The following is a 27,405-nucleotide window of genomic DNA, read 5'->3' on the forward strand; positions in this document are numbered from 1 at the left end:
TGCCTCATACTGATTTTTCCTTACAGCTATAAGTGCTCCCCACTCCCTCTGCAGCTCACCACCCAGCCAGTCCTGCCCCCCTTCCCCCTGCACTTCCTCTGCCTCTTGGCCACTTCCTTCCCCTTCTACTTATCCTATCCCCTTTCAGCTGAACTTCCTGAGCATAGGGTGGTTGCCTCATTCAAGCAGTCCTCTCTCCATGCCCTCTGCCTAACATCCATCAGCCACACAGGAAGTAAGGTTCCTTCCTGTAAGTATAGCCTCCAAACACATGTGTTCTCAGTTGCCAGATCTCTTATGAGCTGTCTTCCTTCATCCATTGAATCTTTTCTACTGAAACTATTCTCCCAGGCTCCCAATCATCTTTTTGTCTTTCATTAAAAAATACTTTTTCTTACTGTGGTACATCTACACGATGGAATACTATGCTGCTGTAAAAAAGAAGGAACTGTTACCATTTGCAACGGCATGGATGGAACTGGAGAGCATTATGCTAAGTGAAATAAGCCAGGCAGTGAAGGAAAAATACCACATGATCTCACTCATTCATGGATAATAAAGACCATTATAAACTTTTGAACAATAATAGATACAGAAGCAGAACTGCCTCAAGCAGACTGTCAAACTGCAACGGGAAGGCCGGGGAGGGTTGGGGGGCAGGAGGGAGGGGGGTAAGAGATCAACTGAAGGACTTGTATGCATGCATATAAGCATAACCAATGGACATAAGACACTGGGGGGGGTAGGGGAGGCCAGGGGATTGTCAAGGGCAGGGAAAAAAAAAAAGGACACATATGTAATACCTTTTGTAATATTTTAAGCAATAAAAAAAATACTTTTTCTTACCTGGCCAGTGTGGCTTAGTGGTTGAGCACTGACCTATAAACCAGGATGTCAGGGTTCGATTCCCAGGCAGGGCACATGCCAGGGTTGCGAGCTCAATCCCCAGGAGGGGGATGCAGGAGGCAGCCAATTGATGATTCTTTCTCATCATTGATGTTTCTCTCTCTCTCCCTATCCCTTCCTCTCTGAAATCAATAAAAATATATTTAAAAATAATTTTTCTTAATTACTAAAGAAATGTGGACTTACACCAAATTCAAAGAATACAGAAATGTATAAAGTAAAAAGTGAGTGTCCCTTCCCCTAATCACTGAGGCGTAAGCAGTATTTGGTATACAGTTGACCCTGGAACAGCATGGGGGTTAGAGGTACCAACCCACCACCTAGTCAAAAATCCACCTATAACTTTTGACTCCCCCAAAATGCAGTCATCCCTTGGTATCCACAGGGGGATTGGTTCCAGGGCCCCCCAGAAGATGCCAAAATCCATGGATGCTTAAGTCTCATATAAAATGGTGTAGAACAATAGACATAGTCGGCCTTGAAAATTTGCAGATTCACAATCATGGATCAAAAATACTGTTTCCCATCTGCAGTTGGTTAAATCAATGCATGCAAAAGCCAGGGATACAGAGGGCCAACTGCATTTTTGTTGAAAAATATCTGCATATAAATGGACATGCACAGTTCAAATCCATGCTGTTCAAGAGTCAACTGTACATTCTTCTACACTTTTGCAGTGTGTCCAAAAATGCTCAGTTTGTTTGCTTTCTTATGAGAACAGGTTTCTATCATACATATTGTTCTGCAACTTTTTTTAATTTTAGCAATATATCATGAACATCTTTCAAAGTGAACACAGAGATCAGAGATCAGCCTCCTTTGTAAAAGCTGCACAATATTTTGCTGGCCAGATTTACCCTTCTGCTGCTGGTAAACATTCTTTCTGATGCCAAAAACCTCCTTGCACACAACTCTTCACACACGGACATTCCCAGGGTAACTATTTAGAAGTGGACGGGTGGCTGGCAATGGACCCAGAGTGTACTTGCCAATTCTAACTGCCTTTTCTCAAGTCATCCTTGTTCTCAACCTCTTTGCATCACATGACACAGAGGACCTGCTCCTGCTTCCTGAAACTCCTTCCTCTCTTGGGTCTTCTTCCACATCCTGGGTAATTGCATCACTGAGTCTTTTTTTTTTCTGCCTCCAAAAGTACACAGAATACTTTTCTTCATTCTCTTTCCTAGTTTGCATGATGTCCTCATCTTCTCCTCCTCTCTCTTCTCTAAACAAATGGCCCCTCAATCAACATTTATTCTAGCCCTAGCCACACCTCAATTGCCTGCTAGACATTCTAGCCTCAATGTCTCAAACATCTAAAACTCAACAAACCCCCAAATGAACTCATGACTTTTTCCTCTAAGCCTCAGTCTCCTCATCTGAAAAAAAAACAAAGAGCCTGGACTACACTCAATTATTTTTAAGTTAGGAATAAAGTACGCATTAGACTCTGTGGGGATAGAAAAATTATTAAAACTATAGATGTGCTACTAACATTCAGAGAACACACAGTCTAAGGAGTTGGGAAGATATATAGTACAAGGCAGAAAAAAATGCTAAAACATGAGTGCCTAAATTTGGCATGAAGGCTTGAAGAAAGCCTCACAAGAGGGAATATCTGAGCTGAGCCTTGAATGGTGACTAGCATTTCAATAGGAAGATCAAAGAAAAATATTTCTGGCTGAGGGTACAGCATGAACAAAAATATAAACCCAGAGGAGCATGGAAGTACATGGTACCTATGGAAGAATGTACTACAGGACAAGGCTGTAAAGAAAAGTTAAGACCAAGATCATAGAAAATCCTGAATCCTATCACCAGGAATCCAGGCTTCAAAGGGTTGATCTACTTGCCAGCCCTAGCCTATGTGCCAACTCCCAAGTGATTGAGAATAGCTGCCTAAAATGCTATCCCAAGAAAGATTTTGAACCTACATGGAGACTCACTGGGAAAGCATGTATATGACTGATTAGCAAAGTTGTCCAGGGCACCATAAGGTACTGTTACTTAATGTCATTGATAGGTTCTGAGAACTGCAATGAAACAATGTATAAGGAAACCATTGCTACACTAGGCTAACTGATATAAATAAGAGTTAAGTTCCTATGGCATCTCATCAATGTTACAACAAAATGACATTGAATAAAACACTGTTATTGGGGACCTACTTTATATACACATGGTGTAAGGCATTAGGGAGCTATTGAAGTTTTTTGAGTAAGGGAATGGCATGGCCCACATGCATTTTACCAGTATCATTTTGGCAGCAGTAAAAATAATGGTCAGAATAGGAAGACAATTAAAGAAGGGACACTCAGGAGGTTGCTATAATTGATGATGATGATGATGATGATGATGATGATGATGATGATGATAAAGATAAACAACCAAATGAATTAGGGCAGAGGAATCAAAAAAGAAAAGAGACACAGGACATAATGAATGACAGAATCAAGATGACTCAGATTATGATGATGAAAGGGAAGAAAAGGAAGGAAGGGAAATGTGTCAAGGTTTCAAGGGGCTTAACCTGAGTTAGTAGATAGACTGTAGTGTTATTAACTAAGATAAGAGTACTGAAGAAAGGGTATCATTGCTTTACATTTCAAATCCTTCAACCACTTTACTTGGGATGCATGGCTTCAAGGCTTTCAAGCACACTGGAAGGGAAAAGGCATGATATATGATTGCTTGATGGCCTTAGCATTTATGTAACATATAAATTTACCATTCTTCCTTTTTGCAAGATCACCAAAGAAATTTCCATGAATATCTGATCCTAGAAACAATGGGCTAATTAACGCTTTGGATGTCCACATTCTCGAAAGATTATTCTTCCCATTTAGCTTGAGCTCACTATTCACGTACCTTATTTTACTTGATTCTCATGCTTAACCCTATGAGTCAGAAGAACAAAGATCATTTCTATCTTACAGATGATAACAGCCATAACCCATATTTACTAAGTACTACGTACCAGATACTATAAATACTTCACATGCAGCCATGCACTTAATTCTCACGAGAAGTAGATACTATTACCCCAATTTACAGGGAAGAAAACAGGCCCACTAATATCAATTAACTTACCCAAGGCCACACAGCTAGAAAGCAGCAGAGCTGGGATTTGAACCTGGCTAGTCTAGCTCCAGAGCTCGCACTCATTATTTTATTATTTTTTTTTTTTTGCACCACTAAGAAACCATTCTTAATCACAGCAAATCTGTAGGCCTTTTAAAATGGGAAATTACAATTAAGCATGTCCAAATAACATAATTGGGATACATGCTATATTATGTTTTAAGAAACTAAAGCTCTATTAGGAGGTTGATCACATCTTAAAGCTTGATGAACTCATGACATTTTGCTTGACTCGAGATGAGACTTGATAATCTATCAAGAATATCCATGTTAGTCCCATCCCCCCAGTCTTATCATGTGACCCAGGCTATGTGATATCCAGTTCCAACCCCATGTGGAGGAATTCTTTGCAGTAATGCCTGTGTGACGGTGGGGCTTTCTAGCACAGATGGTACAAACCACTGTCACCACTTTTTTGGACTGATGCCATTTTTGATGTTCATTTTATTATTTTTATTGTCACTTCCACGTTGACAGAATCCAGTAGAAAACGTGGGCACATACAATGCAGCCACAACAGAATATACTTTTATTTTGTTGTTCTTCACAGTAATCAAAATAAGAGTGTCATCTTTAATCATAATAGCCAACACATATATCCCACTTACTATGTGTCAGGTGCTGTTGCTGACAACAACCCTACAAGGTGCAGGTACTGTTGTCACCTCATTTTTCAAAAGAGGAAAACAAAGCACAGAGAGTGATGAGATTTTCCCAAGGTCTCCTGGCTCAGCAATGACAGGGCCATGATGTCAACCAGATATTGCAGAGCCTGTACTCTTAACTACCACACTATACATCTTATTATATAAGAAGGTTGAGCACACAGAGGCTCCTGATTAGCCAAAACAACTAGGTTCTGTCAACTAATCAGTGATGAAACCTATAATCAAGGCCCAGGTCTGGCTGGCACTTAATCTAGTGCTCTTTCTATTACTACTCATTCTTTACCAAGAATTGACCTCTCCCCTACTGGGCTGGCAGATTATTTTTACCTTTTTCCTCTTTGGCCTTTGTCACCTCTGATAGATAAAATTCTTGGGTTCTGATATTGATCCCTTGCCCTGGAAACTCATACAACTGTTCACTAGGATCTAATGCAGGCTTCTATTTGGAGGAAGGAAGTGATGACCTCAGTTATATCCCCAGCTGAAAGGATCCCATTTCCAAACCTCCACTATCTCATGGCAAAACATAATGGCTCTACACACAGGCTCATTGAACACATGTCTCTCTGGACTAACTGCCCAGGGCAAGCAGCCAGCAATGGGAGCACTGGGTTCAGGCTCCTCTGTGAAAGAAAAGCAAGAGCAGAAACACACATGGAAAAAGCAGCTGCTATTACAGTCAGATACAGAGGTAGCCTGCAGCCATGAGATGCTCACTTTCCAGGCTGCAATAGACAATGATGTTTAAAAAAACACACACACCACAAGATTTTTATTTATCTACTAGTGAGCAAGACAAAACTCCAGGTCCTTTTACGCTGGAATGATTATGAATGAAAGGAGACCATGTGTGGTTTTATGGACACACAGTGAACTCTGCAGAGTCAGGAGACCCAGCTCTGCTTCTATCTAGCTGTGACCTTAGGCAAGTCACTTCACCTCTCTGGGTCTGTTTGCTCATCTGGAAAAAGGAGGGAGAAGTCAAACTAGATGATCTCTGAGGTTTCTTTTAGCTCTGATGTGGCATCACTCTATTCCAACAACCCGATAAAGTATTTCTAGAATCCTTTATCTAGTATCTATAATCAACCAAAGGTGAAATCAGCTAGAACAAAGAGAAAGAAGAATTACATTAGACAAAAATGACCTTTGTGGAAGGCCACAAATGAGGTAAAATACCAAGCATAGTTCTTGGAGCATAATATATGCATGCTCAAAATGTTACAAGTAATTTTATTACTGCTAACTTTTCAGAAAGTGTAGATATAACCAAAAATTACAGTGAACTTTTCCTCCTAAATCCAACTATTTTTTCCCCATCTGACCCTGTTTCAGGTTTACAGTATTTAAAAGGTCCGAATGGGACCCTAAATGACCAGCAGCACCAACCGTCCTTAATGTCAATGGACAGTTGTGACTAGAAAGTGAGAACCCAACTCCAAGGAAGGTAACAAGCAAAGAAGTGTGGGGGAGAAAAAATGTCAGCCATTTAAATAGGCAGACGTGTCCCGAGCCTTATCCCAGGGCAGATAGAAGGAGCAACTAAGTCAAATAACATCCTCCTGGAACTGGCGAAGTATACACAGCTGGGGAGACAATTCGCAGCTGGGAAGGGCAGAGGATGCCTGGAGAACAATAGGATCAGGGATCTGGGCTGAAGAGAGTTGGGAGACCACCAAGCCTAGAGGGTCAGAAGGAAGCTGCACAGCACCAAGTCCGTGTCCCTTGGGGACAAGCATAACATCCAACAATGGAAAGGAAGTCCACAGGGCTCCTGGTGGCAGGGGGTTCTAGATCTAAACCCACAGCCATGAGAGACTGAGTCCAGAGGGGAGGCCTGAAGAACTGCCCAAACTCACAGTGCCAGGGGGAGAGAAACTAGCAGTTTTGCCTCTGTTTGGTCTTTGCTTTTATTCGCTAAACCCAGCACATAGGACCTTTCAAATACAAACACTCACCTGTGGCTGAGGTGCAGGTGGAGGTGTGGACTTGTGGAGTCTGTGGAGAGGCTGTGGAGGAGAGTGGGTCAGGGAAAGATGACCAGGAGACAGGCACTGGGACATTCCTGACCCATGGACCTAAGCAGCCATTTTTCTCCTGAAGAGCCAGCCCCTCCCAGCAATCTCAAGGCAGCTAATATAGGCACACCCAGACTACACCCTGAGTGGTACAAAGGACACAAAAAATCTGAATAACCCCAAAGAGCCCTCAGGGACTGGGTTAAAGAGAGGCCTTTCAGTCCCAGAATGAGATACAGCACCCTCTCTACCTATAGCCTTGTCAGAAACAGCTGCTTGAGAGATTAAGATTGACAGCAGACAGACAGGCTAAGTGGGCAGATTGGTCCGACCAGCCTGCAGTCAAGGCTGTGGAGATAGACACAAACAGAGGAGCGGTGGATCGCTTGGACTTCAACACAGTGCTGACTACCTAACAGGACACTGAGACGTGGCAGACAAAACAGAAGAGTGGGATATTAAACCAGCCCCTATGGGGCATTAAAACTTGGCTGAATCGTATGACAATTCACGTTTTTATTTTGCTTTACTTTTTTATTAAAGAAATTTTTTTCTTTATTTTCTTTGTGTGTTTTTTTTGTTTTCTTTTTTTCCACATTTTTTCTTCATTCTATTTTTATTTATTTATTGTCATTTTATCTTATTTTTCATTTTACTTATTTTTATTTATTTTTCTTTCTTTTCTTCTTATACACTCATTCTCTTTCTACCACCTCTATACTGAACCGAGGTCCTCCCCCTATTCATTCAACTTCTTAACCTTACTTTCTATATATAAGCTCTGCCTCTACAGATTCCGCTCCCCCACCCCCCCGCCTTTTTTCTGGGTATTTGTGTTTTGCATTTTTTGGTTTATCTGTTTGTTCTTTGATGTTTTCTCCCTATATATTTTTACTTACTTTTTCTTCTTTTTCTGTTCTCGCTTACCTTTTTTACTTTTCTTGCTAATATTTTTGCTCTCTTTTCAAGTGCACATGGGACATTTTCAAAGATAGACCACATATTAGGACACAGGCAAAGTCTCTTCAAATTAAAGAAGACAGAAATCATATCAAGCATCTTCTCAGTTCACAATGGCATAAAATTAGAAATCAACTTCAATAAAAACAATGGAAAAAAATCAAACACTTGGAGGCTAAATAGCATGTTATTAAACAATGACTGGGTTACCAAAGAGATCAAAGAAGAAATAAAAAGCATCCTGGAAACTAATGACAATAAGAACACAACAATCCAAAATCTATGGGACACAGTGAAAGCAGTCCTGAGAGGGAAGTACATAGCTCTACAGGCCTACCTCAAAAAACAAGAAAAAATGGTAATAAATTATCTAACCTTACAACTTAAAGAATTAGAAAGAGAGCAACAAGAAAAGCCCAGAGTAAGTAGAAGAAAGGAAATAATAAAGATCAGAGAGGAAATAAACAACAAAGAGACTAAAAAACAAAAAACAAAAACAAAAGATCAATAAAACCAAGAGTTGGTTCCTTGAATGGATAAACAAGATTGATAAACCTCTAGCCATACCCACCAAGAAACAAAATCAGAAATAAAAGGGGTAAGGTAACAACCGATCCCGCAGATATACAAAAGATTATAAAAAAACAAGTGGCCCTGCGCATGAATTCGTGCGCAAGTAGCTTGCTGCCACTTGCCTCAGATGGCCAGAGCCCATCACCGCTTGTAGCTCTCCGCCACCCGTAGCTTGCTGCCCCGCCCTCCTGTAGCTCTATGCCCACTGCCCCACCCTTCTGTAGCACTCCGCCACTCATAGGTAGCTGCCTCGCCCTCCTGTAGCTCTCCGCTGCTTACAGCTCACTGCCCTGCCCTCCTGCTGATAGGTCATTACACATCACAGTGTAACAACCATTTGCATATTACCTCTTTATTATATATAGGATACTACGAACAACTCTACTCCAACAAACTGGACAACTTAGACGAAATGGACATATTCCTAGAAAAATACAATCTTCCAAAACTCAACCAGGAAAAATTAAAATAAAAAAAAACCCGAATAGGCCAATAACTACTGATGAAATTGAAATAGTAATAATATTCAAAAAACTTCCAGCAAACAAAAGCCCTGGAATGGACAACTTCACAGGGGAGTTTTACCAAACATTCAAAGAACTAAAACCTATCCTTCTCAGACTATTCCAAAAAATTCAAGAGGAAGGCAAACTTCCAAGCTCTTTCTATGAAGCCAGCATTACCCTAATACCAAAACCAGATAAAGACACTACAAAGAAAGAGAATTACTGGCCAATATCCATGATGAACATGGATGCTAAAACCCTCAACAAAATTCTAGCAAATTGGATCCAGCATTGCATTAGAAAGATCATACATGACCAAGTGGAATTTATTCTGGGGATGTAAGGCTGATACAGTATCCACAAATCAATATACATTATACATCACATAAACAAATTGAGAGACAGAAATCACATAATCAAATCAATTGATGCAGAAAAAGCATTTGATAAAATCCAACACCCTATCCTGATAAAAAACACTCAGCAAAATGGGTACAGGGATCATACCTCAACATAATAAAAGCCTTATATGACAAACCTACAGCCAACATCATACTCAATGGGCAAAAATACTAAAACCATTTTCTCTAAGAACAGGAACAAGACAGGGATGCCTACTTTCACCACCCCTGTTTGACATAGTACTGGAAGTGTTAGACAGAATGATCAGACAAGAAGAAGAAATAAAAGGCATCCAAATTGGAAAAGAAGAAGTAAAACTGTCCTTGATATTGTACATAGAAAATCCTAAAGACTCCGTCAAAAAACTACTAGACTTAATAAATGAATTTGGCAATGTAGCAGGATTCAAAATTTACACCCAAAAAGCTATAGCTTTTTATACACCAATAATGAACTCACAGAAAGAGAAAATAAAAAACAATCCGATTTACCATTGCAACAAAAAAATTAAGATACCTAGGAATAAACTTAACTAAGAAGCTAAAAGACCTGTACTCAGAAAACTATAGGATGTTGAAAAAAGAGGTAGAGGAAGACATAAACAAATGGAAGAACATATCATGTTCATGGATTGGTAGAATCAACATCATTAAATTGTCCATACTACCCAAAGCAATCTATAGATTCAATGCACTCCCCATTAAGATACCAATGGCACATTCCACAGACCTAGAAAAAACTCTCCAAAAATTCATATGGAATAAAAAATGACCCCAAATAGCCGCAGCAATCTTGAGAAAAAGAACAAAGTAGGAGGGATCACAATACCAGATTATCAAGCTATATTACAAAGCCACTGTTCTCAAAACTGCCTGGTACTGGCACAAGAACAGACATATAGACCAATGGAACAGAACAGAGAACCCAGAAATCGACCAAGCAATTATGCTCAATTAACATTTGACAAAGGAGGCAAAAACAGACAATGGAGCCAAGACAGTCTCTTCAATAAATGGTGTTGGGAAAATTGGATAGATATATGCAAAAAAATTAAACTAGATCACCAACTTACACCATACACAAAAATAAACTCAAAATGGATAAAGGACTGAAACATAAGACAGGAAAACATAAAAATCTTAGAAGAATCCATAGGCAGCAAAATATCAGACATATGTCGTAGCAATATCTTTACCGATACAGCTCCTAGGACAATGGAAACTAAGGAGAAAATAAACAGATGGGACTACATCAAAATAAAAAGCTTCTGCAAAACAAAAGAAACCACCAACAAAACAACAAGAAAGCCCACTGCATGGGAGAACATATTTACCAATATTATCTCCCATAAGGGTTAATCTCCAAAATTTACAGGGAACTCATACAACTTAACAAAAGGAAGAGAAACAATCCGATCAAAAATGGGCAAAGGACCTAAACAGACACTTTTCGAAAGAGGACATACACAAGGCCAAGAGACATATGAAAACATGCTCAAAGTCACTAATCATCTGAGAGATGCAAATCAAAACGACAATGAGGTACCATCTCACACCTGTTAGAATGGCTATCATCAACAAATCAACAAACGGAAAGTGCTGGTGAGGATGCGGAGAAAAAGGAACCCTTATGCACTGCTGGTGGGAATGCAGACCGGTGCAGACACTGTGGAAAACAGTATAGAGCTTCCTCAAAAAATTAAATATGGAGCTCCCATTTGACCCAGTAATTCCACTTCTAGGAATATATTCCAAGCAACCAGAAACACCAATCAGAAAGGATATATGCACCCCTATGTTCATAGCAGCACAATTTACAATAGGTAAGATTTGGAAACAGGCTAAGTGCCCATCAGCAGATGAGTGGATTAAAAAACTCTGGTACATCTACACAATGGAATACTATGCTGCTGTAAAAAAGGGAACTCTTACCATTTGGAACAGCATGGATGGACCTGGAGAGCATTACGCTAAGCGAAATTAGCCAGTAGGAGAAAGATAAATATCACATGATCTCACTTATATGTAGAATATAATGATCAACATAAACTGATGAACAAAAATAGAGCCAGAGTCATAGAAGCATCTAACAGACTGTCCAACCTCAGAGGGAATGCAGGGGAAGGAGAATAAGAAATCAACCAAAGGACTTGTATGCATGCATATTAGCATAACCAATGGACACAGACAGTAGGGTGTGGAGGGCATGTAAGGGGGATAGGAGCAGCTTCGAGAGGTCAATGAGGGGAAAAGGAGTGCTATGTAATACTTTAAACAATAAAATATAAAAAAGAGAGAAATGAAAACATAAAAAAAGAAGTGTGAGGAGCCTGGATTAATTCTCAGTTTGCTGCAAACTAACTATGGAAAAGGGGAATAAAAAAACAACAGGTGCAAACCACAGTGAACTGTGCAAATTGTTTTCAGGACAGACCCAAAGCAGGGAGTAAGAAATTTTGGAAGATGATCCTAGACATGTGTCCATCTGGGCAAACACAGCCTGGCTGTGAGGTATGGCCAAACACCACACAACCAGTCAGGAGCCCCCGTGCAGTGGCAGGCTTCACATTCTTCTCTACAAATCTAATGCAGCCTTGGCCTAAAGGTTACCCCTGACCTCCTTGCCCAAGACAACAACCCCCTGAGAGTCCTGCTCAGAGAGGACAGCCAGCCACAGGGCTTGGGCAGGGGGGCGTTAATCTGTTCTCTTCACTCACTGGCCAGAAACCCCACAAGCAAACACAGAAACTTGACCTTGGCTTGGTGTTAGCTTGCAAGACTATTCTGGGGAAAGCTGAAGTGGAAAGTGTAGTGACTACCATGCAGCCAGAAAGAAATCCAAAAGTAAAAGCAGCCCTTTTATTCAGGGTGCCCTGCTATTCCTCTTGGAGCTGGGAGCCAGGAAATAGGGAGAAATGACTGCATGAAGCAGCAGCCTGCAGTGGTGTGCGGCTCAAGGGGTTGGATGTAAAAGTGCTGATGATAATGATAATGAGACACTTAAGCACATGACCCTCAGCCACATTCCTGCAGGGTGCAGAGAATAAAGTGCAACAATAGGCATGTACACTCTCAAGTGCCTAGAACTTAAAAAAGAAAACTCTTAACAAATGCAAATTGACAAGGAGCAAGTGGTGATATGAAGAAGATCCTTTGTTACAATCTCCCCTAGGTCTCTCGGAACAGTGACCTTCTATGGCAAACTTGTAAAGGTTGTAGTTTCTTTGGGTTACTGTTTGTTTTATAAGTACCCTCCAAGCCAGCTCGTCCCAGGGAACCAGAATCATTACAGAAAACATGACCTTAGTCTTCTCATTTCTCTCAACTTTGAGACTATGGAGTTGCGGATTTACTCACCATGCTTGGGAATATGCACGGAGGCCTTGCAATGGTCTTGATGGGAAGGGACACTCAGGGCCCCAAGGCTGTAAAGTCACATGACAAGGCCTCAGCCCTGGGAGGCTGCACATACAGGGTGCCTTCCTCTAGTACAGTGGTTCTCAACCTTCCTAATGCCGTGACCCTTTAATACAGTTCCTCATGTTGTGGTGACCCCCAACCTTAAAATTATTTTCTTTGCTACTTCATAACTAATTTTGCTACTGTTATGAATCATAATGTAGATATCTGATACGCAGGATGTATTTTCATTGTTACAAATTGAACATAATTAAAGTATAGTGATTAATCACAAAAACAATATGTAATTATATATGTGTTTTCCGATGGTCTTAGGCGACCCCTGTGAAAGGGTCGTTCGACCCCCAAAGGGGTCGCGACCCACAGGTTGAGAACCGCTGCTCTAGTGCCTGGTGGATTAGGTCAACTCTGAAAGAGAGAAGCTGGTCTTGAAAATGAGGGAGGTTTCCCATACCCTGGAGACATACGAATAATTGTCTGTTTTCTGTCCATTTCCTGATGTAAGTCAAAGCACATTGGAATCTCTCTCGAGGAGCACATTTTCCACCACTGTGCTTCTCCTTCAGCAAAGATACGGGTGTACTTAAAACCCTCCTTTCTCCTAGGAGCTCTGGGAGCAGCCCTTCTCCTCTAATAATTACCTAACTCTGGTAACAGGTGGCACTTGGGAAAGTTGCACTCCCCTCAAGCAAGTGAAATATAATGAAAATGTAAAAAATAAATCCACGTAACTGTCTCTGTCCACGCAACCCCAAACCACTCATTTCATACTTCTGTCATGGGCTCACTGGTTTCCTAGGCTACCAATCTCAAGATAGCTTGCACCATGGAGCCGGTCCATTGATGAAAAGCAGCAATAATTAGGCCAAGAGGTCCCTGGAAAGCCAACCTTCCACCCAGTGAGAGCCATCCCCCAAATACTTCAGCTAGGGCTGCGCAATTTAAAGTGACTTTCAAATTACAAAACTGTCCTTAGGTCTCAAACAGCCAAGCTGCCCTGCCCTATAGAGATTACTTGGGTGCCAACTTCATAGAACCAACATTTTTGCCCACTGCATGAAACAAAGATGCCAGGGCAGCTTTTCTCAGGTGAGGTTGCTAAAACTGCCTTCCTGTATCTAATATCTATTATCTTAAACCAACACCAAGCACCCAAGCTCACAGCAGCAGCCACCACCATAATACTGATGATGGTCATCATCATTATCACCATCATCACAGCTAAAATTTATTGAATGTTTACTATGTGCCAGATACTATCTTAAGTGCTTTCTTAGTATTTTTAATTTAATCCTCACAACAGTGCTTTAGGATAGATGTGATTATTATTCCATTTTACAATTATGGAAACTTAGGCTTAGAGAGGTTAAGTAAGTTGCCCAGGGTTACACAGCCAGTTGTAGGATTTAAACCCATGCCTTTCCCATCCTAGTGTCTGAACTCTTATCCAGTGTGTCACTGCTGCCTTGAAATACGTAGTAGTAGTAGTAGTAGTACTATGAAAAACTGCTGACATCTGTTGAGTGCTCACAGTGAGCCAGACCTTCTGCTACATGCTTGATTTAAATTATTTTATTTAATCCTTACAACAACCCTATTAGGTGGGTACTATTATTATTGACATTTTATAGATGAGTGAAATTGAGGTTGAAAGCTGTTAAGTGACATGCCTAAAATCATGTGGTGATGAAGCTCAATAACAAACTCAGGAAATATGGTCCAAAGTTCAACCCACTAAACTGAACTTTCATTAGGAAAAGGAGGCTTTTCTCCTGCTCTACTTAGTCACACTCCCTGCTGTGTCCCAATCGGAACCTACAGGGTCCCAGCGAGAATCTGTCAAGTCAATGCCAATGAGGAAGCCTGTTTAGCCATTCTGTGTACCTGCCAGCAACTCGTATCTGATTAATCTAGGAAGAGATTCAAGACTCTAAAAGTCTCTCATCACCTCCTTTCCCCCTCAACCTGATTTCTGAAAAAAGTACCTCATTTCCAGCAGTGTCTGCTAATGCTCTGCCCAGAACATCTAATAAGTGTTTACCCAAGGCTCCCAGAGCCCCAGTTAAAGGCCTTAATGTGCAATCCAGCTCTGCGCCTTATTTAATCAGCACCTGAATGAAATGTCTTTTTTGCTAGCAACAGCCAGAGCACAGTCAGCCAGAGTCTTTATGCAAACACAGCTGGTCGACTGGCAAAGGCGATTCAATTCACAGGCAAAATACACCCCGAGTTTATGCCAACACTGGTGTGTGATGGAGATAGGGAGACTGAAGACATAAGGATGAAACTGGAATGGGCTCGTGCTTACTTTCTCCTCCAGATAATCTTGCTTATCCCTCTTCTACCCACCTAAACACCTGCCCACAGGGCATAACTTGAACTGTTTTTGCCAGACAGGCCAATCCTCTCTAACCTCCTGGCTCCTGCCATCCATTCCCTTCCCTCAGAAACACCCAGCCCAGGACAAGACTCACCCCTTCTTCCCTCTGGCATTTCCTCCAGCAGCTACTGGAAAGGAAACACAGCCAACCAAGAGATCCCCCAAACCCTCCCCCTGCAGAAGCTCGGGCTGGCAGCAGGTCTAAGTCCCTTGACACACCATGCACTGCCAGATATGCAAGCCATGCCCTGTTTAGCTGGCAGAGACCTGAGTAAACAAAGAGGACTGCTACCCAGAAGAGGAGGAGTCCTCCCCAAGCTTTCAAATGTAACTGCTGCACTCAAGCACCTTCGGTGCAGACTTACCCAGGTGGGTCAGTAAGGAGGGTAGCAAGACACTGATAACCCCAGTTCTCTGGGTGGGGCAGGGTGGGGAAGAGGCCAAAAATGGGGCAAGGAACTGCTCACAAACTTGGGCTACTGCTCAAATACATTGGGATATACCTCACCATTTGGATCAAGTCAGGGTAACAAGGCCCTTTTTAAAATTCATCCTCTGCCCCACATCCAGTTGAGTCTACGGGCCACTCACACACACTTCAGTATGAATCTTTGAAATGGAACTGCTTTCTTCCTAGTTCCCTCTTGAATATCACCTTCTCTGGTGGAATGGGAATTTTGAATTGTAGAAGAGATTGTTTTGGAGCTTGGAGTACTCTGGAAGGAGGCAGGTTTGCATGCAGTGGGTGGGGGAAGAGACTTGGAAACAGGGAAGAAGGAAAAGGAAAAAGAAAGGCTAGCATCACATTCTATTAGTTCTGCTGTAGACTTTAGTGGGGGCACCAACCATTCCATGAATCATTAAAAATCATTTTTCTGGTCACAGGTGGGATACCTGCTATCTCATTTTCTGTATTTAATGTCTGTCCCCTCTCATCAATGATCTGTGTGTCTGTCCTTGACAGTGTGAACCCTCCTGAGACAACACAGAGAACACTATCTCACAAGTCCTTATATCAAAGATTCATGTGCAACTGCAGTTGTCTTATTAACAGTCCAGAAATGACAGAGCATTCATTCCTACAGTTTTACTTGGTTTGTCAAGGGAAAAATAAGAACTCTGGCCCTGATAATAATATTCAAATGACTCCAAGTTACAGTTGAGACATTTTCCTATGAAAAACAAAGCAACTCTGTGCCTTTGCACATATCATTTCCTATGCCTTGAATTCTGCTCCTTCCTGCAACATCCAACAAACTCCTAGTCATTCATTCACACGTGTTCATTGAAGCCTGGCCCTGTTAGAGGACTAGAATAGAAAATAAGACACACAGGATCTCCCCTCTCATGGAACTAATTTGTCTTTTTTATGATCCAGCTAAAATGTCACCTCCTCTAGGAAGATTTCCTTACTTGCACTAGGAAAAAAAGACCCTCTGTCCTCTATGCTTTGTTCAAATCTGCTGCTGTACATGTCGTGTTACAATTTAGTTGATCTCTTTTCTTACCTGTCTCATCTAAACTGTGAACAACACGAGGACAAAGAATGTCTCTTATTTATCTTTGAATCTCCAGTGCCTGACACAATGTTTGACACATCATAGCACTGGGTAAATGTTTGCTGAATGAATACAAAAATGAATAAATTCCAATGTCCATTTAAGAGTTCTGCAAAAACAGTTAAATTAGCATGCAATAACCATGTGTCAATATTTCCTACTGTTAGTTCCTGAAGATCTTAGAGGCTTGAAGGAAGGGAGGGAATATTGAAGGACTGGGAGGTGCTGAAGGACTTGCATGCCTGGCTGAAATACTCCATTGACATACCAGTCATCAAACAAGCTACTGGAACTGTAAAACCACCTCACAATAACTTGGGGCCCTCACCTCTAATTTCAGTCACATTATTTAACACCTATATAAACACTGAGGTTCTACCAGAAGACTAAATGCCCTTCCCACGGGGCATCATGCCAGACAGGATGAGCATTTGAACCAACTTCTCACATAAAACTTTAGCCACTAACTAGTCTCTCAAAGTAGGGTCCAAGGTTTATCAGCATCAGAATTACTCAGGAGTTTGTAATAAATGTAGATCCCCATCCTTGACCTACACTCACTCAGACTCTGTGTAGAGAGCCAGGGCTCTGCATCATAACCAGCTTTCAAGGGGATCTTTCAAAAGAAAGTTCAAGAATCACTGCTCTCCACACCCATAGTTCTTCACGTCCACTCAGCCAGTTCCTGGCAGAAGAGGAACACCTGAGACAAAAAACTCTCAATTTAACAAACGAAAAGAAAGACCAGTCATGTGTTAAAAATCAATGGGGGTCCTAACCGGTTTGGCTCAGTGGATAGAGCGTCGACCTGTGGACTTAAAGGTCCCAGGTTTGATTCCAGTCAAGGGCATGTACCTTGGTTGCGGGCACATCCCCAGTAGGGGGTGTGCAGGGGGCAGCTGATCGATGTTTCTATCTCATTGATGTTTCTAACTTTCTATCCCTCTCCCTTCCTCTCTGTAAAAAATCAATAAAATATATTTTAAAAAAATAATCTACTTTAAAAAAAAATCAATGGGGGTTGGGGATCCTTTTACAACATGTACCTATAACAAATCATCATGTTTTACCCTTTAAATATCTCACAATTGCTTGACCAGCATGGCTCAGTGGTTGAGCATCGGCCTATGAACCAGGAGGTCATGGCTCAATTCCCAGTTAGGGCAAATGCCCAGGTTGCAGGCTCGATCCCCAGTGTGGGGCATGCAGGAGGCAGTTGACAAATTATTCTCATCATTGATGTTTCTATCTCTCGCTCCCTCTCCGATCCTCTCTGAAATCAATAAAAATATATTTTAAAAAATAAATATCTCACAATTTCATTTGTCAAGTATACCTCAATAAAGTGAAAAAATGAACATTAAAAAAGACATGAAAAACCAGGAGAAGTTGAGAAACTTGGCTGTTCTTGCAGAGGGTATTTTAATGAGGCATGATGACAATGAGCTACCCACTGAAAAATACAGAAGAGGAAAAAGATGGGAAGTACATCACTAGCCTAATAACACTATTTAAAAATTTATATGATATTAAAAAGGACAAAAAGAAAGTAGGTATTGTCCAGATATCTACCAGGGGATTAATACCAAGATCCAACAGCATAATTTCCTCTTTGGGATGAAAGGGAACGGATACTTCAGGCAGAAAATGGGCTGCAGTTCTAATAACTAGCTCTTTGTGATGGAAATTCAACAAAAAGATGTGTGAGCTGGAGCCGAAAGTGCCTCTCTCCTCTGGTTATTTCAAAAAAACCGACAGGATATTTTCCTAATGGCACAAGGAGACATAGGAACCATGCCCATGAGACCTCAGGAGAACAAACAGGGCCACCAGAGGGAAAAGAAAACAGGGAATTATGAAATCAGCTCTGTCAGTCCATCAGCATTTTCCAGGCACACATTAAACAATTAATGTGCATGTATATATTGTATTAAGCTCTGCAGGGAATTACAAAGAAAAAGAAGCACTATTCCTTTCAGGTAAAAAAAAAAAAAAAAGTATTCCTGCTCATGGTAGAGGATAAACAAATGTGCAAAAACAAGCAACTCAGCCAAACACTTACAGAATTACCTAAGGTATACTTTAAAGAATCAAATAGTCTGAGGAATGTTCAGAGAGTTCAGAAAGGAAGAAAAATGGTGTTACTAAAATAACTGGAATAACTAGAGTTGGGTCAAGGTCATTTGAAAATTTTCATAGAGGAGAAGCCTCAGAAGAGTATCTACGGAGGGGAGGAAAACATGATAAAGCCCATAATGACAATGACAAAGGTGCCACTTTATGTCAAAGGAACAAAAATTCAGGGACCCTGAGGATTACCCCCTGAATAGGAGCCTGCAACGTACTGTAACTCAAAAGCAAGCCCCATGATGGGTTATACTAACAGGTGCATGGCGAGCGAAGGCTGGCAAGTACATATTTCCTCTTACTAGCCGTGCGCTGGGCCTCTAGTAAGTTTCAGCATCCAGTTTTATAAACTGTGCATTAGAAGGGTATGCAGGCACAGGCCAGGATCCAGAGAAAAGCGACAGAAAGGATTAGAGGAATGGATTCTAATGGCTATCAAAGATGAAAAGGAATTGAGGTGTGTCAGTTTCTGAGTCAGAGGTAAAAATACATTGGGCATCTGCCGGCTTTCATCAGCTTTGCCCAGTTTCTCTGTTTAAGTGACCTCATAGTTATTCAGAGGATTAAAATGCTTTGTTTGCTTGGGGCCCATTTCATGGAGAAGATAGAGATAGGAAAGGGTTAAATAATTTGCCCAGGTTCCCTAGCAAGCCATGAGCAGAACTAGCATCATAATTTTAAATCCCAGGGCTGTCTGTGGGCTGTTTAATCCACCAATGCACATCATTTCTCTTTATAATGGATGCCCCCAAAAGACTGTAACAATGAAAGATGGAAAAATTCTCTACAAATTTCCATGGGGGGAAAAATAAAACAAACTAAAAAGAAATGTCATGCCTCACTGCTGAGGCCCATATAAACATCATCCTCTTGTGTTCCCCTAGACTGATGGGACAGGACACAGTCCATCTGATAAGCTATCAGCAGATGACTGGATCCCTCATTGTACCCATTACCCATCCGATGTCAATTCCAAGCAGGGGCCCTGATGAGCGCTCTAGACAGCAGATGGAGATGGAGAGATGTAGCTGGTCTGAAGTCAAGGAGTGGGGTAGGGAAGCTAGTTCTCAAATCCATCAGGTTTTCTGTAAAACAAATTCATCACTGAGCAAATGAAACACACTGGAGTATATTCAGCTAATTCCCAAAGTTGCCACAAAAAAGCTCAGAACTGTTTTGAGTATGTGCCATTCTATACTTTCAGCAAGGAGGAAGAAGTAAGCAAATCAAAAGGTGAACCAGAAGCAGGTAAGCTATATTTGGAGGAAATCAGATTTCTAATATATTGTAAAGAAGACATGAAATCAAATAGCAAATGGCAACTCCAAAAAAGAATGGGGTGCACTCAGTATTACTGGCTAAAAAACAGTGGCTTGGGGCTATGGGGATCATAGCATCAATTATTTGCCAAATGTCCAGCCTGGATCCAGCTTGCCTTATGTACATATAACACTGAGGACTAAATGGCATTTATTGTGCCTAAGTTCAGGGTCCCATCAGGAGATGTTGACACAGACACATACAGAGCCAACAGCAATTGGACAATTGGATAAGACATTCCGAATGGGATCTTTCTGTTAAGTTTCTGAAGCAGAGACAATATAACTTATGCAAGGGAAATAAAGGGCCACTAATTTAGGATAACTGGTCTTTACAGATACAATCAATCAAGGACATTTTAACCCTTCTGCTGAGAAATTGTAGGTTTGGGGGTTTAAATAGCTATGAGAATCTCTTCCTGCTAAAGCCAGCTTGCCACTGTGGCAGCTCAGTTCTTAAGCCACCTCTGCCACTAACGTGGCTGGGTGATTTTTAGTAAACAGCGTAATCACTCAGTAAATTCATTTCCTGTCACCCACACCTGCCAAAATAATATGCACAAAGGGACTAGCTATGCTTGAAGAAATACTTATTGGTGTGATTGGTAAATGCCACTGCTATTCAGCAAGGAGTTTAAGGATGGTGCTGCTTTGCTGATCCTGAGAATGTGAGATGGTGCTGCTTCAATCATATATTAGTAAACCTCTATCAGTCCACAGTCCCAGGGCCTTTGAGAAATCAGACAAGACCAAAAAGAAACTTGACACCAGGAGTAATAATCAAGACCAGACTCAAGCACAAAAACTGCCTTCCTTATGCTTCTAAAGTTGGCAATGTGGCCAAGAGGAGGATGTGTGTAACGAGGTTTTGGGAATACATATTTTATAAATTGCAAAATGGGAGATGAGGTGACTAACCAACTTCTCTCTAACTCTTCTATTTCCTGGCCTAAAGCAATACCATCCTTTATAGACAAACTTGCACTCACTGAGGAACAAGGTCTTTCTACAAAGCTAAAATTTAGTCATCCTGTTGCGAGACACACATCAGAAATGTTTCTGCTAAGCTCTCCCTTTTATTTCAGCTAATGTCTCCCCTCCCTAATCAGGACCTTTGAACTCCATATAATTTACTGCCAAAATATAGATTAATTCAGCTAATTCATTTTGCCAAAGTATTTCTTTGTACTCAACCTCTCCCTTTGGAATATACACAGTCACGGGAAACATTTTAACATCTCTTTCTCCAGGTCCAAGTTATTCTATCATAACCCTAAATAAATCAAGTTATGTGAAAGTGCCTTAAAATAAACAGTAAAGTGCTAGATAAATGTAAGGTAATATTAACCATACTTACTATCATTAGTCATTGCTGCAACCAAGTCAGCAAACTGCTTCCAACCATCTGTTGTGAGTTTTTTAAAGGACTTTATATAAGTTTTTAAGATACACACATTCATGCTTCCCAGGAAGAACCATAGGTAGGGTATGGAACATTGGAGTCATCAAAGACTAGGTCCCCTGGTAGGCCAGAGGTTACTATTTAAATGACACAAAGCAGTGACTTAAGAGTAAAGGACAGAGGAGTCTACTCCAAGGTGGGCCCAAGTCTTCCTCAGCATGACTCTGTTCAGAGCTTGAGCTAAGCCCAGGGCAATAGAAAATGCACAGGTGACAGGAATCAGTCCATACTCCCCCAAACATCCATCTCTCTGCAGCAACCAGCTCTAAGTGCCATCATCTACACATATCCCCAAGGGTGACCGGGTCAGGTTGACTTTACTGGGGAGACGGAGGTAGCAGCAACAGATGAATGAGGATGAAAAGATGAACAAGTCCATCTGACTTAGTTTCCTTTTTCCAACCATGGAGGCCAAAAGCATTTCTAGAATAGTTAGCTATCTGTTGCATCCCACAGCCACTGCTTAATAGAGAAAAGGACCACAGAACATAGGCTGTCAACAGCTAGGAGTAAAAATTGTCTCATTTTGCAGATGGGCAAACTAAGGTCCAGGAAGAATACTCTCCCCAGTCACACAACTAATTAATGCCAGAACTAAATCTCCAGACCCTTCTAAAAGCCTCTAAAAACCTTTCCACTAAAAACCATACTGCCAGGTTTGACATCATCAAACCAGCAGCAGCCCCAGTCGGGCTGAATTTAGTCCTTTGTTGACCTTCTAGATATGTGGCTGCCAGAGGCCTCAAGACCCTTTTGTGGAAGAGGTACCCTCTGACCTTCACCACCTGCCGTCCAAAAAAAAGCACTCCTGTCCCAAGAGCCTCTTGCAGCAGTGGCTGAGATGCGTTGTTTCCTCTCATTAACAAACAGGCCATTCATAAATAAATTTTAAAAAGAAGAAGAAGAAGAAAGAAAGAAAAAAAAGAAAGAGGACTGGCTCAAATTTACACAGAAGGTCTAGCTGGGAGAGCCCTGGGCTTCCTGTGAATAGCAGCACTTCCCAAGAAGCCTTTTCTCATAAAAAAAAAAGTTGCCCCCTCCAGCCCTGCTCAATGATGAAAGCCACCCAATCAATAACAGCCTCTTTATTACAAAGCTATCTGCACCTCTTTGCCACACCTGCAAAATGGGAAGGGCTTGAGGCCATTTACCACATTTTACAGATAGGAAAACTGAGGCCAAGGACCTGCAATCAAGGAGCTCCTAGAACAAAGAGGTAACCAGCTAGTGAGCCTCAAGTAGGCATTGTCATGCTGATCAGCCTCAGCCTCCCCACAAAGACTGCCCTATTTCACTGCCAGCTTGCCATCCCAAAGACCAACCCAGAGGATAATTCACCTTTTGGCTGCAGGCAAGTGACCACCCTATCCCTAGTCACTCCACAAGCCTGTAAAATGGAGATAATAATCTTAACCTTAACCTCCTGCCCCATATAGGGCTGTCACAAGTCTCCTGAGAATAACCTACAAATACAAATGCAATAAAGATTCTAATGACAGGCTTCAAAACTGTTTCTGAATAAAACATACCAAGTTTTCCACAGCCCGAAATTTACAAAGGATTTGTTTCCCTTTCTCCTCTTCCTTCTCCTCTGTGATTTTATAGTTTCATAACATCTCTTCACACAGGCTGAGTACAGAAAGATATTCTCACTCTTGGTCTTCAACCAGATTATTTTTATGTATCTGACACTTTCCTTTTTAATCCAGTTTGTTTTTCTTAATACAGCTAATAGGAGGTAAAGAAATCAGCTCTCTGAGTGTCCCTGGACCAAGACCACAGACAATAGGATAAGAAGGATAAGATAAAGAGGTTTGCAAAAAAAAATAAATACCCTTTCACCAGAATAGAAATCACCAGCCCAATGTTCTCGAGTCAGCCTGGGGCCTGTTTCAGAGAGCACTTAGTAGGAGCTTGGTGCTGCTCCAAACCCTCAGAATTCAAAAGCAGACCTCACCCTAAGAGTACAAACTCCCAAATGAAAGAATAATTAAGGGAAACCTGTAAAAGTATTTCCCCAAAGTACCCTAGTAGAGACAAGGAACCTTATTTAACCACCTCCAGTAAAGAATGTCACCAGGCCTCTGGGGATTAACTGTGACAGAGAGCATGGGGGCTGGGCCAGGTCTCCAGATGTGATTCAGAAAGGGCACCTGGCTGGGGCTGGACTTCCTGCTTGTGAAAGGCCCCAGCAGGGCTGGGAGGGACAGGCAGCCAGCCTGAGTGCCAGTGGGTTCTGGTGCTACGTTCCTTCCCTCCACTGTGAGGCTGATGCATTGTGCAAAGGTGAAAGAAAGCCAGTCTGAAATATGCACAAAAACAGATCTTTGGAAAATCAGTTTTAAAGGTCCCACTTCCCGAAGGGATGAGGTGCTGTACACGGCCGAGTGTCCTGAGCACACTAATGACTCTTATCACTAAGGCTGCCCAGGAAAAAGTCAACAAACTCACATGCATCATGGTGACCAGGTGACAGGGGTTGAGCAGGTAGATGACGGTCTTGGTGGCGAACTTAAAGCCCACCTCCACCCCGAAGGTCAGGCACAGGGCTACTAAGAGCAGATTCTTGCTCAGGCTCTCCTTGCCTTCCTCTGGCCGCTGGGTCACCTGCTCTGGCTGGCAGCCATGGTCACCCCTACCGTCCTCCTTCGTCTGCCTCAGGATGTGCCGCAGGGCCACCAGGATCTCCAACAGGGCCAGGGTCAGGACCACCACACTTTCCAGCAGCCGCTGCTGCCAAGAGAGGAAGGCAGCACAGTCGGGGCCCCCATTGCCTGCAAAGCTGGGGTCCACGCCCCCATAGAGCCAGTCCAGAAGAGTTTGGTAGCTATACCGGGACATGATGCAAAGTGGCTCCCCTCGACCACCGTGCGGGAAGCAAGAGTGAGATGGAACACAAGCCCAGAGAGTTGCCCGGGTGGTGGGACATGTACGGAGGGCACACCCGCACACCCGCACTCCCCTCCAGACACCCCAGACACCGGGGCACCGAGAGCAGGGGAGGGGAAGCTACACGCGAGGCCCGGGGCAAAGTGCTGGCTCTAACTTGTCCCCACGGCTGTCTGGGGAGCCCCCCGCGCTTCTCCAGTGGCCACCAACGAGGCAGGGTTGAAACGAGCCGTTGGCCAATCTAAAAGGAAGGAGAGGAAAAAAAAAAGGTCTCAAAGAGGCAATTGCATCGGGAATTACGAAGCGGGGAAGGGTAACTAGCGAGGGAAGAAAAGGGGAACCGGGGCAGTGGCGAAGCAAGCAGGGGTCAGGGCAAGTCAGAGACCGAGAGGTTCGGGGCCGAGGGGACCCCGCAGTGCCTCGGGAGCGAACCAGGGGGTGACGGGGGTGAGAGCGAGGGAACACGCGGAGGCCAGGAGAGGAGCTAGCGGGGCTGGGCAGGCGGGGAGGGCGACAGGGATGGCAGGGACGCCAGGGACGCCGGACTCCTCCTTTCACACACTCGCCACAGGGGATCGCTTACTCCGGCAACCGCGTGGCCTTCTCTGCCCCCAGCTAGCAACTTCGCCGCGGTCGGGTTCCTCCGGCCAATTTAGAGCCCTCCGGGTCCAGCCTCCCGCCCCCGGGTACACCCCCAAGCCCCCAACTCCACCCCCGGCTCCCGCCCTCCGGGCAGCACCTCCCCCAGCCCGCGGCCCGCCCGGGACCAGCCCCTTCGCGCGGGCAGCGGCGGGAGGAAGCCGGCAGGGAAAGAGGGAGGGAGGGAGAGAGGTAGGAGGGAGGCCGGGCCGGCCAGGGGCTGGGCTACAACCGGCCCCCTCCCTCCAACCAGGCGCCGCATCTTCCCGCGCCTCCCGCCCGGCCCCAGGAACCGGCAGCCGCGGACCTTGGGGCTCCACTCACCGGCAGCTCGGCCCGCGGCCCCGGCTCGGGCCACCTCTCGGCTCCCGAGTTCCCTGCGCCCCGGCGCTCGGCTTCCCGGGCGGCCGCCGCCGCCGCCGCCGCCGCCGCGCACGGCTCCTCCTCCCGTCTTCCTCCCCCTGCAGCCGCTGCGCTCGCTTCCTCCTTCTTCCCCTCTCTCTCCTCCCCCTCGCTGCCGCTGCCTCCTCCGGTACTGCTCAGCCTCGCGCCCCCCAGTCCTCCACGCTCGCTGGCCACGACTCCCCCGCCTCGCCTCCTTCCCTCCTCGGGCCCCCTCGCACCCGCCACCGCCACCCCCAGTCACACCTCCCACCTTGCTTCTGGTCGGCTCTCCCTCCCCTCTTCTTCCTCCGGGCTCAATCTCCGCCTCCTTCCCCTCCTTCCTTGGCCTGCCTCGTATTCTGCACTCTTGGAGCCTGCAAGCGGGCACATCCACCTTCCTTCCCCAAAGGGTGCTGAAGGCGCCTCCTTCTGTGAAGCCTTTTGACTGACTCCACATCCTGCGACTAGCTTCTCCCGGCACGTCTCTGGGCACTGGGTACTTAGTAGGCACTTAGCCGCCCCCCCCCTTAAGTTCTCCAGGGGCTGAAGTCTAGTGCTGAGTAGCTGGGCCAGCTTTCCTTTGGAGTGTTGGCTGGGTCTGGCCTTCTCCTGGAGTCTCCTCCTTTTTGCACTGAAATAGTAGACTCCTTTTTGCCCTAGGATAGTGCAGGACCAGGATGGCAGCTTCATCTCTAGCTACAGCCCCACTCCTCACACTTCAGTGCCTAGGACACGGGCTTCTAGTCCTTCTTTTCCCTGCTCTTCCCCCTCCTGCTTGGATCTGGTATTTCTCTCACTTTACCCTGGGCTGCACAGCCCACCTCTGCCACTCCCTCTCCAGGCGCACAGTCTCCCCTTTCTCCTATAATGCCTTCAATCAGAGGAGACTTGCTGGACCAAAAGAAAATTCCCCTGACCTCTTTCACTCCTTCCTCCTTGGAAGGTAGCAGCTGCTTTCCAAACTGTAATACACTTGGCACTTGGTGAAGATTCCTGACACTGAAAGGCCAGCCAGGACAATGTGGGTGTGGGAGGGGCCCAAGAATTGGTAAGGACATCTGATTGAAACAGGACCCTCTCTCACCTGCTGCTTTCTACCCATAGTCTATGGCTTGCTTTTCTTGGGAAAAAGAAACAGGAAAAGGATCTTCTTAAACTCTACCTCATGTTGATTTAATATTCATTGAAGACTTACAATGAGTTAGGAGAATATCCAGAAAAACACAGCAAGGTACCTTGCCTAGGAAACACTTTGGGGTGTTGGCTGCAAGCCAGACTCAAAATATAAAATAAAATCTGCTGTATTATCAGGCCATTGTCCTCCCATCCTTTCTAAGTTTGGTTATAGCCTCAGAGCCAGGTAGCCTGGTCTAATTCCAAGCTTTTGTACAGAATCTACCATAGGCTGGATGCTCTTCAAATGCTAATTAATAAAGAACAACCACGCCCTGGCTCAGTGTACAGAGTAGGCCTGCACACAGGTTGGGGGTTTGATTCCTGGTCAGGGGCATATGTGCGGGAGGCAACCAATCTCTTTCTCTCTCTCTCTCTCTCTCTCTCTCTCTCTCTCTCTCTCTCTCTCTCCTCTCCCCTTCCTTCTCCCCCTCCCTTCCACTCTATTTAAAAGCAATGGGAAAATATCCTCAGGTGAGGATTTAAATCTTTTAAAAAATATATAAATAAAGAACAACCACAAACAAGCAATGATTCAGAGGCTCTCTTATTCATTCCCCTTAGGTGTTGTGTTAAATCCTCTGCAACATAACCAGAAACATTAAGGATAAAGCTGTGGAGCTCCTGGCAATAACATGCAGCATCCGGAGACCTCAAGTTCCTATGTTGAAGTAAACAAGAATGAGGTGTGAAAAGTAATATAAATGGAACCACTTTATTTTTTAGTTTTTATTTACTGATTTGAGAGAGAATCATCAATTTGTTGTTCTACTTATTTATGCATTCATTGGTTGATTCTTGTATGTGCCTTGATTGGAGTTCAAACCTACAACCTTGGTGTATGAGACAATGCTCTATAACCAACTGAATTACCTGGCAA

At 43.5% G+C, this 27,405-nt stretch overlaps 1 protein-coding gene across 11 annotated transcripts in view; it reads right to left on the reverse strand.

Moving 5' to 3' along the window:
- The window catches only part of TMEM164 (transmembrane protein 164), a 213,860-nt gene extending 188,414 nt beyond the window's left edge, over positions 1–25,446 (reverse strand). For 2 of the 11 annotated variants that reach the window (XM_036305171.1, XM_036305176.1), the window contains exons 1-2: positions 24,913–25,015; positions 23,892–24,570 (exon numbers count right to left, since the gene is read on the reverse strand). In XM_036305171.1, coding sequence (XP_036161064.1) covers positions 23,892–24,281 — 390 coding nt within the window. In that variant the 5' untranslated portion in view covers positions 24,282–24,570; positions 24,913–25,015. Of the gene's footprint in view, positions 1–18,715; positions 21,384–23,891; positions 24,571–24,912; positions 25,016–25,292 lie in introns of those variants that run through there. The other 9 variants (XM_036305178.1, XM_036305175.1, XM_036305174.1 and 6 more) reach the window with 9 other exon arrangements.
- Between the last annotated feature and the right edge of the window lie 1,959 nt (positions 25,447–27,405).

The sequence above is a fragment of the Myotis myotis genome, unplaced genomic scaffold (genome assembly GCF_014108235.1).
Source record: "Myotis myotis isolate mMyoMyo1 unplaced genomic scaffold, mMyoMyo1.p scaffold_m19_p_4, whole genome shotgun sequence".
NCBI classification, from domain to species: Eukaryota; Metazoa; Chordata; class Mammalia; order Chiroptera; family Vespertilionidae; genus Myotis; species Myotis myotis.